This window comes from Littorina saxatilis, linkage group LG1 (genome assembly GCF_037325665.1).
Source record: "Littorina saxatilis isolate snail1 linkage group LG1, US_GU_Lsax_2.0, whole genome shotgun sequence".
NCBI lineage: Eukaryota > Metazoa > Mollusca > Gastropoda > Littorinimorpha > Littorinidae > Littorina > Littorina saxatilis.
The window spans coordinates 22,074,791-22,095,255 of NC_090245.1; the positions used below are offsets into that span (position 1 = coordinate 22,074,791).

The window sequence follows — 20,465 nt, forward strand, 5'->3', positions numbered from 1 at the left end:
TCTTGGTAAGAATTATAAGTCTGTATTCTATATCTTGAATCTGTCGCGATATAACCTTGAACGGTTGAAAACGACGTTAAACACCAAATAAAGAAAGAAAGAAAGATATCTTGAATAACGGGTTTGTAAAATGATTTTTTATTCAAAACAAGTTAAAAGGTGGAACCTTTCAGGATCACCAATAAAAGCAAATAGATGAGCAAGTAAGAGGCGGAACACGAACAATAAATCTCAAAACTTTTTAAAAATAAAAGGATTAAGATGTAAGCCACGAAGGCCGTGGTAATAAAAATATATGTACAGTTTGGCGACTAGTGAGCCTAGGGTGAGGATATGTTGTCTAGAGGGTAGTCGCTAGAATCAGGAGGGATGGCGGGAGCCACTCGACCTCAAACTGAAACACGCTGATGTGATAATCTGGGCTTAGAGTTATACCCACAGCCCCATGTCCGAGTCCCTGACCAGTCGGCACAGCAGCAAGCCGTGTGACCAGCCTAGAGAACTGGAACTGCGCAAATAATCCTGGGGACTCAGACCATGGAGCTGCATATGGTCATAATTATAAGGTTTTAAAGGTAATTCTATTTGTAGTACATGGAGCGAAAATGTGTTGGAATGAATAGGGTTCTCCACAATGGCAGGACTTGTTAAAGATATGGAAGCGGCAGCCGCCGGCACGGAGGCTTCTGAAAATACTGTAGAACTCGGTTACTGAGTAGCCGATGTTAGTGTTAGCTGGGCTAGATTCTGCCGCTTCTTTGGCAGCGACATCCGCCAGTTCATTTCCCCGGACCCCTACGTGAGAGGGGACCCAGAGAAATGATACGGATGTGCCGGATGCGATTAACTGGTGACATGTAAAGAGGATTTCTCTTTGTAGCTCTGCCCGATTTGATGTGTTTCGATGCAGAGCTTGTAGTGAAGAGCGCGAGTCAGAGCAGAAAACTACCGCACGCGGTGTGACTGGGAGGTCATTTATAAAAGTGCATGCCATGAGCACTGAAGGCAAATAGCTCGGCTGAGAATATGGAGATGTCTTTATTAAGAGTATATTTCCTTGAGATTTTGAGATCTGGGATCACAAAGGCGCAGCCAACGCTGCCGTCTGCAAATTTGGATCCGTCAGTGAAGACTTTTAACTGCTCCGAGAATTTGTAGTTTAGGGTTTCTTTTGTAACAGAAGCTAGGTAGATCTAGACGGGGTTATCTTTTTTGGTAGTATTATCTTCACTGTCATATATAATAGTAGGGGTTTCCTCAAGCCAGGGCGGGTAGGAGGGCGAGGGGACCCTGGCCAGCTCACTGACCTTCACCCCGCTATCGGCTAGAATGCGGTTTACTGTGTCGGATAAGGGTAGCGTTTTGGCCAAGAGTTGAGTGCTATGTTTGGTGTTGGCCTCATAAGTTTGGTGCTGAGGAAAAAAGTCAGTCAGGACCTCGCAGGCAGAGTTCTCTACCGCGTGGAACCCACGCTGAAAGTGACAACCGGTTTTAAAGCCAGCGCCGCCTCTACCGACTGGGCAATCTCCCCACCCAATATGTTGGGGTCAAGAAGTTCCATGGAGGGCGGGGGGTTTGGAGTAACACATAGTGTTTTGCTCAGAACATTCCCACCCAAGCAGAGCCGCGTTAGGGGTACGCATTACCGTGAAGCTGGCAGTCATTGCTACCAAATGTCGTCTGTGTCTACCACTCGGTGGTGACTTAATGTGGGTCTATGTAAGCAGATGCCAGCGCAAGCAATCTGATGCAGAGTCAGGAGGCGATTTGGTACAAGAGAACCTTGGAGGCCACAGCCTCGGCCGTCAAAGGGATCTGTGTGTCTGGAGGCACATTTGGTTTCTGAGGTTCAAGCGGAGCTGTCGCCTCTGCTCCCAAGTTCCCGTGTCTGGAGGCGTTTTTGGTATGCTGTAGGTTGGGGCCTCTGCCTTTCAGGATGCCAGGACTACAAAATGTGTGTCTTGAGACACATTTAGCGTAAGATTCCAGAAGTGGATCTGTGCTGTGCTGGGTCTGCTGCAAGCACACTAGAACTTGACCAGCTCGCAACAGTTGAGGTGACCAAGACCATCATCGGTTTCTCTCCGAGTGATGGGTGTGGGCGGAAAAAGTCTCCCAGACTCTGAAGCCGGTGCTATCGGCACTCCTTATAACCGGACTCTTAATAAGAGAGGTATCGTATAACCGAGCTCATTCTAAGCGAGTTTTCGTAAGTCATAACAAAGAACAATGTAATTTGGGGATTGTTTTTTCTCCTCATAAAAGAGGTTCCTTATAACCGAGCTCCTTATAAGCGGGTCCGACTGTACTTACATACGCATATACATACACACACACATAAATACACACACATACGCACACACACACACACATACTGACATACAAAGCTATTACACACACACACACACACACACACACACACACACACACACACACACACACACACACACACATAAATACACACACACACGACACACACATACACAAAAACACAAATTATCACGTCATCCTCCATGCATGCACCCACTTGCCCCTACACACACACCTTTACAGCTAACACGCCTCTGTCGCACCAGGTCAGCTTTGTTTCCCACCAAAGTAATGGCCCTGTCTGTTCCCCACTCTTCCCGCAACAGGCGGAGACAGCGACAGCCATATTGGAAAGATGCGTGTTCAGTGAGAGCGAAGATCACCGTGTAAGCGTCACAGTGGTGAAGCGTGAGGTGAGGGTCCTCGGGAGAGTCTTGTGATGTCATGGCTTTGACGTCATCCTCAAGTTCTGACGTAGAAGCGGTGTTCAAGCTGGTGGCGTTTGTTGTCTGCAAGGGAGAGGATTGACGGATTGAGTCAGTGCAGCAGCGGAAGGCGGGCCTTGTTAGACAAGGTTTTATTCCGCTTTAGGCCCATAGGGCGTTCAGCTTACACAATAGCAAACTTGTCATGAACTCACACATCGACGCACGCTTTTACACACACACGCGCACGCAATCACGACACGAACATCATTTCACGCACTCTTGCACGTGCGCACACCCACACTCAACTTCAGGCGTTTTGCAACTGAGCGCGAACAGACAAGACTGACTGACGGACAGACACACTTCAGGCGAGGGAAAATAGACACACGAACTCACCTCCTCCCTCTAAGTCTCTTATTTACTCTCTCGCCCTATTCACGCCTCTTCAACGAAGCCATCTCTCTCAGAAACATACCTCTGTCGTGGAAGAACGATGCACATGGAATTCCAGCAGGGATTCTTCCCCATCGAGGAGCACTGACACTATCACGGGAGACTTGCTGTCCTTGCCTGCGTGAAAATCATATCAAACCAGATGGTTAGCTTTACAAAAAACATGCAAACACGAGTAATTAATTAGACTCGAATGACTTGTCACTCTCCTCTCAAATTAAGCTTACCTAATCGAAATTGATTATTTTGCTCCCTGCCATCTTTCAACTAGAAGTAATTAATTAACTAGACCGAATGGTCATGGCAGAGTCCTTCCCGCACAAAACGGTTCGGCGCACCACCTCAGATCAATTCAATCTTTTACATGTAATAAAAACTCCCCTCCGGCTCCATTTGAACATATATCAAAAATCAACATCCTGGATGCTTCCTGCGCAGAGCCTTTTTCATGAATTAATTTCACAGATTGCCACTAGTGTCCGTGACAAAATTAATGCATAAAAAATTAAATTAATAAAAAAAAAATTCATAAAAAATTAATTCATACAAAAATAATTCATTAAGAAAATAATTCATAAAAAAATAATTCATCAACAATTAATTCATAAAAAATTCCCACTCTGCACATGCAGCGAGCACCTAGGCACATTTGCCCTTGTTCTATACCTGTACGGTTACGGGCAAAGCGCGAGTTGTGTCACTTTCCCGTGCTGTACCTGTACGGTTACGGACAATGAGTAAGTCAGTTGAGAGTCATTTTCCCTTGATCTACCTGTACGGTTCCGGACAAAGACTAAGTTGAGTCATGTTCCCTTGTCAAGTTCTCTACCTGTACGGTTACGGGCAAAGCGCGAGTTGTGTCACTTTCCCGTGCTCTACCTGAACGGTTTCAAGTTCTACTAAATGGAAGAACTGCAGCTCACCTAAATACTGTAATAAGTGATCATTAAAACCTTGACAATTGTTGACAACTACAAGTATGCTCATCATTTATTAAAAGAATTAAGGGATGCTCAGTTGTACACTACCGTGTCTGTTTTCACGCTCCGGTCTCATCAACTGGGTAAATTTACAATGAGAATGGCATGATCAAAGCATGTAGCCAAGCAGATCATATGTTGACTGCAGGTAAACACACTGGGATTTATTCCAGCGCATTCATCTCATCTGCTATCACTGTCAACACGTACACCAACAATTCACACTTCATTGCCTGGCGGCCTGTAGTCCCATCGATTCAGTCAACACTCGGAGTCAGTGTCTCGTTTTCAATGATTAACCCGATGCCGTTTGTACACACAGTGATTAATCGTTGTTGATATTAATTTTGTGCTAAGCGACTGTCACTGTGGTGTTATTAATACCAAAATTGCTAGCACCCGGACATAGAGACAGACGCGCGGGTACGCGTGCACACACACACACACACACACACACACACACGCGCGCACGGACGCACACAAGCACGGACGCACACAAACATAAACGCACACACACACACACACACACATACACACACGCACGTACTCACGCACACACACACACACACACACACACACACACACACACACACACACACACACACACACACACAAACACACACACGTACGCAATCACGTACATGCACGCACACACACGCGCACACACATACACACACACACAGAAACACACACACACATACACACACACGCACTCACGTACACACACACACACACACACACACACACACACACACACACACACACACAATCACACACTTCCTATTTGTTATCTGTGTTCTGAAAGATGTCAAAGGACTGTCAAATACACGTGCGTCTGTTCCACCTACATGCCAGCATTCATTTACAATTCTACAAGGGCACTGGTCCACACCACTCGTTGCAAGCTGTTCCCCGTTCATATTCATGATATTTACCCTTTAGGTAGTCAGACAGGGGCGGGGGTGGTAGTTAGAGGGGAGATGGGGGTGGTGGTATGAGGAGATGAAGGGGTTGGGGGGGGGGGGTGTAACAGGAAAAGGGGGTCACCGAATATTGCTGATAATTATGCGAACATCAGCATGTAAGCCTTTACAACAAACAGACGCACACATACACTTCTATGCACCGGATGCACAGCCATAGAGGGAAAACGGTTACACTTACAGACTGGCGGATCTCCCCCCTCCACACACACACACACACACACACACACATACATACACACATACACACACACACACATACACACACACACACACACACACAATTCTGGAAAGGTCAAATAAGAAGTTCACCAAAGTTAAATTTTTATCAAAGAATAGTAACAAATTATAAAACGGAACCATATCTGTTATGCATAAAACAAAGAAAATATAAACAGTCGTGTAAACTAAGAATAAGTGCCCACGACCTGAAAATTGAAACTGGTAGATACAGCAATACACCTAGGGAAAATATATCATGTGAAACATGTGGATTAAATACATTTTCTAGATAACTGCATAGAAAACAACCAACTACGAAAATATTTCATGAGTGAAATTAATCGACCTATATATTCATATGATGTACCAAGTCAACTTTTGCAAGTAGACAAAGTACAAACTAAATTGGGAGAATGTGTATATAATTGCTTCAACAACAAAAAAGAAACAATGTAATCATTTGTATTTCTCTTCCCATGTCTTATAAACACTGACTACGTTTTATGACAATAAAGTTTATTCGTATTCGTAAGTTCACACACACACACACACACACACACACATACGTGTCTGAGAGGGGGATATCTGGACATTTGCCGCAAAGAAAAATGTGTTATATCTGGACTTGTTTATTTCTAAAGCTACAGACACGGAGTGCGAGTGTAATCATGTGTTAGACTTTAAGAATACTTTTTGAGTCACTTGAGAAAAAGTGACTCTATGTAATCGGTCAGTGTTAGTCTGTCCGGCCGGCCGTCCGGCCGGCCGTCCGGCCGGCCGTCCGTAGACACCACCTTAACGTTGGACTTTTCTCGGAAACTATCAAAGCGATCGGGCTCATATTTTGTTTAGTCGTGACCTCCAATGACCTCTACACTTTAACGATGGTTTCGTTGACCTTTGACCTTTTTCAAGGTCACAGGTCAGCGTCAAAGGAAAAATTAGACATTTTATATCTTTGACAAAGTTCATCGGATGTGATTGAAACTTTGTAGGATTATTCTTTACATCAAAGTATTTACATCTGTAGCCTGTTACGAACGTTATCAGAAAAACAAGGGAGATAACTAGCCTTTTCTGTTCGGCAACACACAACTTAACGTTGGGCTTTTCTCGGAAACTATAAAAGTGACCGGGCTCAAATTTTATGTGAACGTGACTCATTGTGTTGTGAATAGCAATTTCTTCCTGTCCATCTGATGCCTCATATAATATTCAGAACTGCGAAAGTGACTCGATCGAGCGTTTGCTCTTCTTGTTGAGATTTAAAAAAAAAAACCCACTCATTATTGAAAGTTACACACCCAAAAATAGAGATTCTGAAACACGTGTTATATCTGGACATCTGCCACCTAAAAGTGAGTGATAGCCGGACATATGACCGGAAAGCTGTAAATACTATCAACTTTATCAAAATAGCGTTACATATGCGTGGTAGTACAAAAACGCTACCAGTAATCCCAAATTATTTTTTTTTTGACAGGGACAAACCAAGGGGAACTTTAACGCCTCTCGGCGTATTTTTTCGAGACAAATGTCTCCGCAGCTGATAGTTGGTAGACTTTATTGGATGTCTTTTATTCAAATGCAATCCGTCAGAGACAGAAAGCTTAGAAAGGAATTACGTTGTATTGTTTTCCTGCTTTGCCTGGCTCAGGTCGGGAAATTCAGGACCGAAATGACCCAAGGTGCAACTCATTCCTTTTGATGAGTTTCAAGTTTCTTAAAAGTTTTCGCAGCTGTTGGTAGACTTTATTGGATGTCGTTATTCATATGTATCCGTCAGAGACAGAGAGCTTAGAAAGGAATTACGTAATTGGTAGACTTTATTGGATGTCGTTATTCAAATGCAAACCGTCAGAGACAGAAAGCTTAGAAAGGAATTACGTTGTATTGTTTTCCTGCTTTGCCTGGCTCAGGTCGGGAAATTCAGGACCGAAATGACCCAAGGTGCAACTCATTCCTTTTGATGAGTTTCAAGTTTCTTAAAAGTTTTCGAAGCTGTTGGTAGACTTTATTGGATGTCGTTATTCATATGTATCCGTCAGAGACAGAGAGCTTAGAAAGGAATTACGTAATTGGTAGACTTTATTGGATGTCGTTATTCAAATGCAAACCGTCAGAGACAGTAAGCTTAGAAAGGAATTACGTTGTATTGTTTTCCTGCTTTGCCTGGCTCAGGTCGGGAAATTCAGGACCGAAATGACCCAAGGTGCAACTCATTCCTTTTGATGAGTTTCAAGTTTCTTAAAAATTTTCGCAGCTGTTGGTAGACTTTATTGGATGTCGTTATTCAAATGTATCCGTCAGAGACAGAGAGCTTAGAAAGGAATTACGTACCTGGTAGACTTTATTGGATGTCGTTATTCAAATGTATTCGTCAGAGACAGAGAGCTTAGAAAGGAATTACGTAATTGGTAGACTTTATTGGATGTCGTTATTCAAATTACAAACCGCCACAGACAGAAAGCTTAGATTTTTATTTTTATTTATTTATTTTATTTTTTTTGCGCATGAAAAGACTTCAGGCCAGATTTTCTTTACAAAACCGGGGAGGTAGGGTAGGGGAAGGTTTTTTTTATTTTTTTTATTGAGCATGAAAAGACTAGGTGTCTAAAGCAGAGTTCCACTATACTTTTTGCTTTTGTGATTTTGTGATTTTGAAGACGTGTTTTATTTGGACGTCGAATTAAAATTATGTGTCCAAGTAAAGCCCTAAATTTCGCGCGGGAGTCGAGCTATCCCACCATAAAAACACACACACACACACACACACACACACACACACACACACACACACACACACACACACACACACACACACACACACACACACACACACACACACACACACACACACACACACACACACACACACACACACACACACACACACACACACACACACACACACACACACACACACACACACACACACACACACACACACACACACACACACACACACACACACACACACACACACACACACACACACACACACACACACACACACACACACACACACACACACACACACACACACACACACACACACACACACACACACACACACACACACACACACACACACACACACACACACACACACACACACACACACACACACACACACACACACACACACACACACACACACACACACACACACACACACACACACACACACACACACACACACACACACACACACACACACACACACACACACACACACACACACACACACACACACACACACACACACACACACACACACACACACACACACACACACACACACACACACACACACACACACACACACACACACACACACACACACACACACACACACACACACACACACACACACACACACACACACACACACACACACACACACACACACACACACTAATATCCGACGTTATTTCCGACTAGAGTACCGGTAGTATCCGACATTATTTCCGCCTGGAAATTTGTTTTTGCAAACCCCGGCAAAAAAACACGTAATTTATCTGCTATCACGTGGCCTTTATAGTTAAATGTTTCCGTGTCAGCTCCAGCAAGCAACACCAAAAATGTATCAACGCACACAAAAAAAGACAGCTTGGGGTCGTATAAACCGCTCCAAAATAAGCCCCTCAAGTGCTTGATCTACGCTTATCTTCCATTCAATGTCGCATGGAACTGTGGCATTAAATAAGTAACTATATCGTTCTGCACGTGTGCAGTAATACCTGATCATGCGCAAGGAATGCTTTCGACGATTGAAACAGGTGTCCTTTACGTACGATATAAAATCAGGGGGGAAATTGCTACCTTCACAGAAAGCCTCTATAGGTTGTTGGGTTCTCGTTCTGCATTCTAAGCTAGAAATGTTCAAATGGGAACACACTTTTTGTAACCCGTTGTGATCACTGTGTGAGCTAAGTAGAGTTATATAGTATCTTACACAGTGTTCACAGCTGGTTACAGAAAGTTTGTACACACTGGAACACGTCTGGTTTATACTGTAACTAGAATGAATACCCGCTTCGCCGGGTAGCCGGCTTCGCCGGGAAAAAGTACTTAGAGCCGCCAAGCTTAGGTCCCTCCCAGATTCGTGGAATGGGAACAGCACGAAAATGATTCAGTGGCCATAATGCCATTCCTGACCATATCGAGTCCCATCCTTGTCGACGAATGTAACCGTGTTAATCACCTTTGGAGGCGAACTCCACTCAAACAGGATTGAGCAATTTAGAGCTTATCTCTAAGCCCTTTTGATCTGTTATGGCTTCTCAAAGGAAGGCCAGTACATACAAATATGTGGAGAAAAGCGACTACAGGAATATTTTTGTTTTTTCTCCATATGCAATTTTCTTCTTAAAGTTTATAGAGTGAGGAAGAAGAGAAAGTGTAGAGAGCAGAATATATTATCTAGGTTAGTATCGAAACGGTGTGGAATTAAGATTCACACTCTAAAATCATATTTGTTCTTTCCCCTAGTAAATTGTTCGGAGATTAAGGTATGATACGGTCCCGTTTTCTATTGTTCTCTTGCGGTAGAATTAATTGGTTAATTGGTTTTGACACGATGGCGCCGACAGAACTGACGGGATATGACCCCTAGGTCGTTTCTCCTGTCACGAATGTTTATGCACGTGGGCCGTTAACGACTGAGGGCATTGTTTTGCTATATTCACCTCCCTTCCCAACCCCCTTTCTTTTTTTGACCTGATTCTGTATTTCTAATACAGGTCTATGATAATACTTGTTACACACAGACGAACACACATACATAGACACACATACACATACAGACACACTCTCTCTACTCTCTCTCTCTTTTCTTTTCTGTAGCTTTTATATCATTCTTTCTTTTACCTATGTATTCTATATAAGTATGTGTTCTGTATTCATTTGTTTAGTAGAATGTAGATTTTATGTTTATCATCTACATATGAGAAGCCTGTTCAATATACACTGTGTTTGATTGTGGTTAACTTGTAACTGCATACATTTTTGGTGTGACATGACTATTTTGCGAGGTAATAGTCAGAGGTTTTGCACTTTGTTCACAGTGTTGATAACCAATGAGTGTTTGGTATCAAATGATGCGTCGAAGAATTTCCATTTTATTGATGTATTTCTTTATAGTGTTTTTGATGTAGTTTTCTTTGTACAGGAGTTTTTGTGTATTTTTGAGGGATTTTAACTGTAGCTTCTATGGAGGCTGACAGCAGCCTCGAGACTCTAACCCCCCCCCCCCTCCCTCCCCATTTTGTTCTATGACGTTGACACGATCGCGCCGACTAAACTGGCGGGGTTGTGAACCCAAAGTCACGCTCCTGTCACTTGCCACGAATTTGTTTTTGCACGTGGACTGACGTCAGGGACAGTCATGGAAGGTATATAAGCTGCTAGTTTTCAAGGTTCGGCGGGAGTCTGAGCAACCAACCTGACTTTGTGTCTAAACGGTATACTGGACTCCCCACCACCACTTAGGGTTACAGCATTGCTTCTTTGGGAATGGTTGTGGATGAGTTCCAACCTGAGTACTGAGAAGTATTTGTTGTCATCTCTAAACTGTCCTCCGGGGTCTGAGCAACCAACCTGACTTTGTGTCTAAACGGTATACCGGACTCCGCCCTGTGAACTGAACTGACAGGGTTAAAAACAAACGTTCCGCAGTCCCAGGTTACCACACGGCGAGTAAAGTGGCGTCGCTTTGCTCTTTTACTTTATTTTTACTCAGGCCCCGAACCCCTGCCCAAATTTTTGGCCATTTTAGGACATAGGATATTGCTTTCAGTAGCGTATTTTGCTAAGGGTACCTACGGGTCATGCCCAATTTTTCAGCCATTTTAGGACTTAAAATATTTTTCGAGTAGTAGGAAAATTACAGGAATAGAGTGAACCAATGTACATATATATTTTCTGAAAAGAACTACGCCTTGTATTGAGTTGTTTTTATGATTTGTTTTGATTCAATACAATTTTGAACTTTACCTGCCTCTTCTTGAGTTTATATTCTGTGTGTCTGTTTGTCCTGTCGTGTGATTGCCATCCTGACAAATGACCTTCAAACAGTGACGTATAACATCTAAGACACAGACACAGACAGTTAGAGTTAATGTGAAGCTAAGACCGCTCGGCTTTACAAATGGTGTCAGAAGTGGGGTAAAGATTGGTTCATTGTAGGTTTTGGTAGCTTTCTATTTATTTTTACTCAGAAAGAGAAGATCCCCTCCCATCCCTTTGTTTTTATTTTTATTTTTCTCAGTCACTTAGCCAGTGACTGTTTATTTTTCTGGACTGCTGCAAAGCAAGATGTCTGACCTTGGTTCACAAGAAGACCTGCGGGCGTCAGGCGGTACTGACGACAAGGGTCGTCGCCTACCTCCCTTGAAACAGCATAATGCAAACACTAGCACAAGTTTTTTTTTTGCTATCAGAGTTAGGTCTTTTTCTCTGTGTACTTTAAAGAGATGGGGCTGTTAGTGTTCAAAGCTTTAAGCTGGTTTTTCCTTTTGCTGGGCAAAACTTTTTTTTTCGTCTGCTCCCTGAAAATCACCCTTCCTGCTGATGGCTGCGCAGCGAAGCTAGATAGCGGACAACGAGGCAGTGTTCCAGAGGGCATGCAGTGCAGTCAACACAGCTGGCAGTACTCCGATGCGGCACCGTCATGGAGCCAGTGGCTAGGAAAGCTGCTGGCATGCAGGGACAACACGGCACGTTGTCTTGGCAACGAGGAACACGGCCTACACGGCGCTTGGAGGAAAAGCAAGGGACCAGCCGGACAACACAGCAGGGGTCGTCTTCAGTCAACTACACACGGAAGCAGTACAGAGTGGCTTTCCGGTCCGTCTCTCCAACTCGAGACCTGGACTGGGAAGCCAGAGCTGCATACTGTCGGCGACACGATTCACGTGTTGCTGGCAGGAGAGCAGAGCAGCCAACGCCAGGAATGCAGCGCTCTGCGTCACGAGGCGACAACGCCGAAGGAGAATATTCGGGGACTGACAGCGGTCTTGGAGTCAGTCTCTGTCTCCCCGGATCACAGCGCGCACAGAACAACGGCAGTGGGGGACGAGCAGCCAGCTGGCGAGACAACTACAACTGCAGAAGAAGAGCGAGAGAGGCGACGAGACAGCGACAGAGGTGACACGAAGCTTGTCACTGGGGTCCAAGGACGATCGAGCTTTTCTGACGCTGCAGCCTCGGTGACACGCGGTCATCCTAACGTGTGTAACCTGGGAAAGCAACAGATGCCGGGCGGGGAAAACCTTCCCTGCTGGCATAGATGTCGAGTTCTGGACAGACAGGGACACTGTCTGGAGCTCGAGGGAAGGAACGGCGCTTCGCTGACCGGCAGAAGCGAGTTCAACAGATGTCCGCCAACATTCAACGGAAAGGCGGATTGGGTGGCGTTCCGAGTTCAGTTAGAAATGTTTGCAGAGCTGAACAGATGGACAGAGGCAGACATGGGTTTTCAGCTTGCTGTTTGTCTACGAGGGTCAGCACTGACAACGCTGAAACTCGTGAGACCCGAAGACAGACGGGAATATGGCTCGCTTGTTCGGGCCCTTGAAGCGAGATTCAGCACACAGATGCACGAGAAAGAACTTCTACGGACGAACCTTCAGGACAGAACGCGTCAGCAAGGTGAAAGTCTGCCTGCATTAGCGGAAGACGTCAGGCGCCTGGTACAGATAGTCTATCCGGCAGCTAGCAGAGAAGCAGAAGAGGAGCTGACCATCGCTCATTTCACCGACGCCCTCTACCATGACGCAAGGCTGCAGTGGGCGACATTTCAAGCAAAACTACAGGCACTGGAAGAAGCTGTTGCAGCTGCGATCAGGTTCGAGTCTTTTCGGGTTGCACGAAGAGACTGCTTCACACGCGAGGGCAAGGCAGCGGTCGTCAGAGAGGTACACGAAGGTGCGAGGGGCTTGTGTTTCTACAGTCGCAAGCCCAAGCATCGAACAACAAACTGCAGAAGAGCGAGAGAAGCGACCAGACAGCGGAAGAGAAGCCAGTAGCTGGAGACGGGCCATCGAGGAGGGAGATGTTTTGGTCTTTTTACACCTGTGACGGCTGCACAGGTGGTTGGGGTTGTACTGACGTCAGGAGTTACGTCAGGCAACAGGTTTTCCGAAGATCAGCGCATCTTTGAAGAGAAGACAGACAAGGAGGGGACAAAACCTGCTGAAGGTTGCTTCCGTGTGCAGTGTGGGACACTGCATGCAAGATACAGAGGGATTCTGTATACGTCCCAAGAACTACACCGTCGGACATCTCGGCCCACAAGATTCCAGCGACGGCAGAGAAGAACTACGTCATCACGAAACGCAGACGATACCAACAACAACACCGTACATCGAACTGACAAGGACAACCTAGCTGACCAGTGCGCTGCAGGGGATCCGGTCGGCGAGCGAGCTTTACGGCGCGCTGCCACGAGGCCGCGATTCCTGCCTCTGTCTGACGAGACAGGGGAACCTGTCTGACGGTGCAGCTGGTGCGTCTCGAGTCCTATCACCACCACTTGAAGCCGTTCTACACAGAGAACCCGCCCATAAGCTGGATCTGCAATGATGTGGAGAATCAAAAGGGGACCCAGACAGAGCCTGATGTGGGGATGAATCAGGAAATGACAAGTGTAGAGACAGACAACAGTGACAGAGAGATGCAGATGACAACAGGGGCAACAACGAAGCTACGGCGAACCAGTAGGACTCGTCGTCCGCCTGATAGACTGAGATTTGACCATTAGAGGAGAATGAGGGTTCACGATGGAGTAAACAGCGTCCGGCCGGAGCTGATGAAACATTTGGGTTTTTTTCTTGTTGCAACAACTTACTACAGAAGAGTCATATACACTCTGCCATGGGTGTAGTCCAACAACCTGCGGGGGATTGGATTGGGAACCGTCTTGACCTGGTGTCACACTAGGTGGCACTGGCGGGTATGGTACAGAAGACCTACCAGAGGACAGGCAAGGCAAGCATAACCGAAAGAGCGGTTTGAGCGGCGTGTGCTGGACCTATGCGGCCACATAGGTCGGGTGGGCTGATCAACTGGAGAGCTAAGTGCATCCAGCAGCGAGGGAGCCTGAGAGATGGACTTCTCGGAAGGGGACTTAGATTACAACGAGGGGTCCCGAAGACACGCATCGGTCACCAATCCATGAACCCATTGCAGAAACCGAGAAGGTTGTCAAAGAGAAGAACACAGAACCTCAAATCTCTTCGAAAATCATTATCAGAATCTACGGTGGCAGTCAGCGACACCACTACCTTTGTCCCGGTTAAGACACGGCGGTCGACCTGGGATGCCAGCTGCGTCTCGGCGTTAAACGGTGCTCCAGCTGGGGGTCGCCCGGGGGCGGATGTTTCACCGAGGTCGACGCCTTGGCAGTGACAGAAGAGACGGAGGGAGCTGCCTGGCGCCGCGAGAACGCGCCAGTCGATGTTGATGTCGTTGCTGTGACGGAGGTAGCTGTCTGGCGCCGCGAGGACGCGCCAGCCGATGTCGACGCCGATGCTGTGACGAGATGACGTCAGAGCGACGTAACACCATCGTCGTCAACGCCGCATCCGTGATGTCGCCACAACTCCAACAACGATGAGGTCAACGATCGAAGGTTAATCGATTTCAAGAGTCAATTAGGATTGTTTTCAAAAGAAGGAGAAAAACAGACTTTAGAGAAGTTACTGCGTTGTGTGTGTGCGATTCAAAGACTACCACGATGGGGACGGACAACAGATGCGGTGTTCATGTATACTTACGACCGGTAAGAGTATACATTTTGTCTTTTTATTTTGTTAAAGGTTTCTCGTACTTGCTGAAATGGCGAACATGAATACGTTTGAGAAAACTGGTTTTGTTGGTTGTTATCTCTTTTGAATGTTGCTGGGAATTTCGTTTACACATGTTTTTGATTTCAATGCTGAGTAACCATGGCGAAGTAAATCGGTGTGTGGTTGTGTTTTTTTTTAAATGGAACAGAAGACTAGAGTGGAGAGTCTAACGTTCTTTTGAAAAAAAAAAGTTGGACTATAGCTGCAGAAGTTTTTTTATAACCTTCATTTTTATATCTGTGTCCGAGTAAACTGTAAAATACATCACTTATGTCATTGAGATGGTCGCGAAGGAACCAAATCATTCCAAGTTTTTTTCTCATAACTTCTCTCTTTTCGTTTTCGGCGAGAGAAGCACATGGAAAAAAATCACATGTTTGATTTTACCATGACAAATTTTATTTCTCTGTAATCACATATTTTTTGTGACAGTATATTTTTTTCTTTTTCTGCTTGCAATTTATAATGATAATAGAACTGAGAAGCTGAGAGAGGTGTTTTTATTTGGTTTGGGCCAAATTCATTTTATTTTGAGTTGGAATCCAATAAGAACGAACAGAGGTTGTTGGTTCGGCGTTACTGATGGTGTTTCTAACGCAAATCTTATCCTTCCGCTCGTTTTTTTACATTTGGTGTCAGAAGCAAAAGAAAGAGAGGTATCGGTGTTTCACTGGTTTTCTGTAAATATGATTTTTTGCTTTTTGTACTTTTCTGCTTTGAGAAGTTTCAATACCCTCGGTCATTTTCAGTTTGAGGGCAAACTGTTTTTGTGGAGGGGGGCATTGTGGAGAAAAGCGACTACAGGAATATTTTTGTTTTTTCTCCATATGCAATTTTCTTCTTAAAGTTTATAGAGTGAGGAAGAAGAGAAAGTGTAGAGAGCAGAATATATTATCTAGGTTAGTATCGAAACGGTGTGGAATTAAGATTCACACTCTAAAATCATATTTGTTCTTTCCCCTAGTAAATTGTTCGGAGATTAAGGTATGATACGGTCCCGTTTTCTATTGTTCTCTTGCAGTAGAATTAATTGGTTAATTGGTTTTGACACGATGGCGCCGACAGAACTGACGGGATATGACCCCTAGGTCGTTTCTCCTGTCACGAATGTTTATGCACGTGGGCCGTTAACGACTGAGGGCATTGTTTTGCTATATTCACCTCCCTTCCCAACCCCCTTTCTTTTTTTGACCTGATTCTGTATTTCTAATACAGGTCTATGATAATACTTGTTACACACAGACGAACACACATACATAGACACACATACACATACAGACACACTCTCTCTACTCTCTCTCTCTTTTCTTTTCTGTAGCTTTTATATCATTCTTTCTTTTACCTATGTATTCTATATAAGTATGTGTTCTGTATTCATTTGTTTAGTAGAATGTAGATTTTATGTTTATCATCTACATATGAGAAGCCTGTTCAATATACACTGTGTTTGATTGTGGTTAACTTGTAACTGCATACATTTTTGGTGTGACATGACTATTTTGCGAGGTAATAGTCAGAGGTTTTGCACTTTGTTCACAGTGTTGATAACCAATGAGTGTTTGGTATCAAATGATGCGTCGAAGAATTTCCATTTTATTGATGTATTTCTTTATAGTGTTTTTGATGTAGTTTTCTTTGTACAGGAGTTTTTGTGTATTTTTGAGGGATTTTAACTGTAGCTTCTATGGAGGCTGACAGCAGCCTCGAGACTCTAACCCCCCCCCCCCCTCCCTCCCCATTTTGTTCTATGACGTTGACACGATCGCGCCGACTAAACTGGCGGGGTTGTGAACCCAAAGTCACGCTCCTGTCACTTGCCACGAATTTGTTTTTGCACGTGGACTGACGTCAGGGACAGTCATGGAAGGTATATAAGCTGCTAGTTTTCAAGGTTCGGCGGGAGTCTGAGCAACCAACCTGACTTTGTGTCTAAACGGTATACCGGACTCCCCACCACCACTTAGGGTTACAGCATTGCTTCTTTGGGAATGGTTGTGGATGAGTTCCAACCTGAGTACTGAGAAGTATTTGTTGTCATCTCTAAACTGTCCTCCGGGGTCTGAGCAACCAACCTGACTTTGTGTCTAAACGGTATACCGGACTCCGCCCTGTGAACTGAACTGACAGGGTTAAAAACAAACGTTCCGCAGTCCCAGGTTACCACACGGCGAGTAAAGTGGCGTCGCTTTGCTCTTTTACTTTATTTTTACTCAGGCCCCGAACCCCTGCCCAAATTTTTGGCCATTTTAGGACATAGGATATTGCTTTCAGTAGCGTATTTTGCTAAGGGTACCTACGGGTCATGCCCAATTTTTCAGCCATTTTAGGACTTAAAATATTTTTCGAGTAGTAGGAAAATTACAGGAATAGAGTGAACCAATGTACAGATATATTTTCTGAAAAGAACTACGCCTTGTATTGAGTTGTTTTTATGATTTGTTTTGATTCAATACAATTTTGAACTTTACCTGCCTCTTCTTGAGTTTATATTCTGTGTGTCTGTTTGTCCTGTCGTGTGATTGCCATCCTGACAAATGACCTTCAAACACGTATAACATCTAAGACACAGACACAGACAGTTAGAGTTAATGTGAAGCTAAGACCGCTCGGCTTTACAAATACACAAAAGCCGCCAGACCACATCACAAACAGAACTGAACAATCCACAGGTGTTGCCCACATAGAGAGAGAGACACACACACACACACACACACACAAACACAGAGAAGCCGTATATATAGAGAGATAGATGACAGTGTATTTTTCGCGTGGCTATAAATTGATTCGACCTTTGCACTTTTACAGTGAGGATAATTTACGGGTCCAATTTACGTTCTGGACACTGCGGTGACCTTCTAAAAATAGTAACTGAACGCCGGGAATATCCGAAGATGCCCCACTCATACTATAGTGCACCATACGAAGGAAGGGAGGTAAACGCTGAAAACCTGGAGAAGATAAGGAAGAGTTACTTATAATGGTGAAATGAACACAAAAACCAAAATCGGTTCAACGCTGCGCGCTGAGAGCACGTGTTGAAATATCTCATCGATGATATTGTGTCCGGGGTGTAGCTGAATACGGAGTCCAAATTTGAAAAAGATCCACCGAGAACTTTGGCGTTGTGATGTGGTTTAGCGGCTTTGGTGTGTTGGTATGGGGGCCCGGGTAGCTGAGGTGGAACCAAAATCGGTTCAGCGCTGCGCGCTGAGAGCACGTGTTGAAATATCTCATCGATCAGGTTGTGTCCGGGGTCTCTGTGAATAAGCCCACCAAATTTGAAGCAGATCCATCGAGAACTTTGGCCGTGCATCGCGAAGACACAGATAGACACACAGACACACAGACACACAGACACAAGTCGTATATATATATAGATGTGTTCTAGTTAAAAGACATTTAAGCCTCAATCTTAAATGTTGTTATGTCGGGCGAACGATGTACTCCTGTATTCTGAATTGGGTTATTCCTATTCAGCATGTTACTGTGTCAACATTTGTCTGGAATTGGTGCAACCTATTTAGGTTATTCTCAGACAGCTTAGTCTGGAAGCAAACACCCCGGATGTTTACACCAGCACAGAACTTGTTGCACAATTTTCCAGCTCTAGTTTTCTCCTAATTTGCTAGCTATACCAATCGCTTTGCTTTTGCACGATCTACAACAGTAGTCCTAGCAGTTTCAATTTTAAAGAGCTGTAAGTGCATTTGTCTGCGTACCTCGATTCGGCGAGGAGATCGAATTTTTCGGTGGCGTCTGACAAGTGGGCGAAGGACAAAGGAAGACAGAAGTTAAAGGATGTCATTATCCCGTTGAAAATCCTGGACAGGTCCGTGGCGATTCACATGGTCATTTGCATGAGAAAGAAAGTATAGTACCTTTAATTAAAGGCACACTCCTGATCAGGCTTTTATTTGAGATTAGACCATTCCTCCACTTGAACACGTACACAAAATCAACACCCTGTCTGCTTCCCTTCAGCAGTAATTTTTTAATGAATTAAATTCTTAAAAAGCAACCAGAGGCTTTATGAATAAAAATAAAAAAATAAATAAACCTCTGCACAGAGAACACCAAGGCTGCTGATTTGTGGTATGTGTTCACGTGGAGAGATGGTCTAATACCACGTAAATCTCTGACCCGATCTGAGATGGTGAACCGAACTCTTTTTACGGGAAATTGCTAGCCTCTGAAGCTGTTATGTTCACACTGAGAACCGCTTTCTAATAGTTACTACCGCTGATGGGGTCTATGTCGACCAAAAGAGTGGGATTCCCTGTAGGTGGAGTCCTGTAGGGGGGTTCCCTGTATACAGGGAATACCACAGGGTCTAGGTTCTGTAGTGTTTCGCTGATATCGCTGAAAGTCACGTGATGCTTAGCGACATCGGTAGAATTTGATGCTTTCAATCTTTTTCTGATATTTCTTAGAAATTCGAGTATGGTTTGCAAGTTTTATTAAAAAACTCCACCCTGTGGGAATCCATGTATACAGGGAATCCCCCTACAGGAACTCCACCTGCAGGGAATCCCACTCTTTTGGTCGACATAGACCCCATCAGCGTTACGACCGCTTTAAGCTGTCAAAAGAATGTGGTGCATTCATTGCACAATAATCAGGACACATATATGTCATGATTGACTTGACTATATGCATAATCAACACTATTTATCTAACTTAATTGTGTAACTGACAGCCGTGTCAAACCGTCCAACTAATTCAGCAAAACATTACACCGGTGTAACACGAGAAAATTTACTCCCACGAGATTTTTACTCCGGAGTAAACATTTCGTACGAAAAAGTTACTCCCTTTACGAAAAAAGCACTCCCCCATTACACGAGAAAATTACTCCCCAAGACAGGTGAGTTCCGAGTAAACATTTCGTACAAAAATGTTACTCCCCTGACGAATAAATAACGAATAAATTACTTCACCCCAACACAAGCAATTTAACTTCCCATGCCAGGTGTACGAAAGTTTTACTCCCTTGTCCCCTGTTAGTCTTGGTGGTGGAAGGGGTGGAAGGGGTGGAAGGAGGGTAGCGCGACATTCGTGTGCGCGAGATCACTTATTGGCATTATCCCTTCACCCGCATCCCATTTTTTGCGTACAAGATTTTTTTCTGGAAGTAAAAACAATGGGGAGTAAAAATTTCGTGGAGGGAGTAATTTTTTCCTGCCTTGGGGAGTTCTTTTCTCGTACGAAAAGTGTACTCGGAGTAAGAATTTCACACGA

The 20,465-nt window shown here is 44.4% G+C and overlaps 2 protein-coding genes across 5 annotated transcripts in view; both read right to left on the reverse strand.

Annotated features, from left to right (window-relative positions):
• The window catches only part of LOC138964636 (uncharacterized), a 546,641-nt gene that overhangs the window by 380,382 nt on the left and 145,794 nt on the right, over positions 1–20,465 (reverse strand). The window lies entirely within an intron of this gene.
• LOC138964724 (uncharacterized) overlaps positions 1–20,465 on the reverse strand; it is a 40,900-nt gene that overhangs the window by 3,774 nt on the left and 16,661 nt on the right. For all 3 annotated transcript variants that reach the window (XM_070336766.1, XM_070336775.1, XM_070336759.1), the window contains 2 exons: positions 3,214–3,308; positions 2,546–2,819 (listed from right to left, as the gene is read on the reverse strand). In XM_070336766.1, the coding sequence (XP_070192867.1) occupies positions 2,546–2,819; positions 3,214–3,308 (369 nt within the window). The remainder of the gene's footprint in view (positions 1–2,545; positions 2,820–3,213; positions 3,309–20,465) is intronic.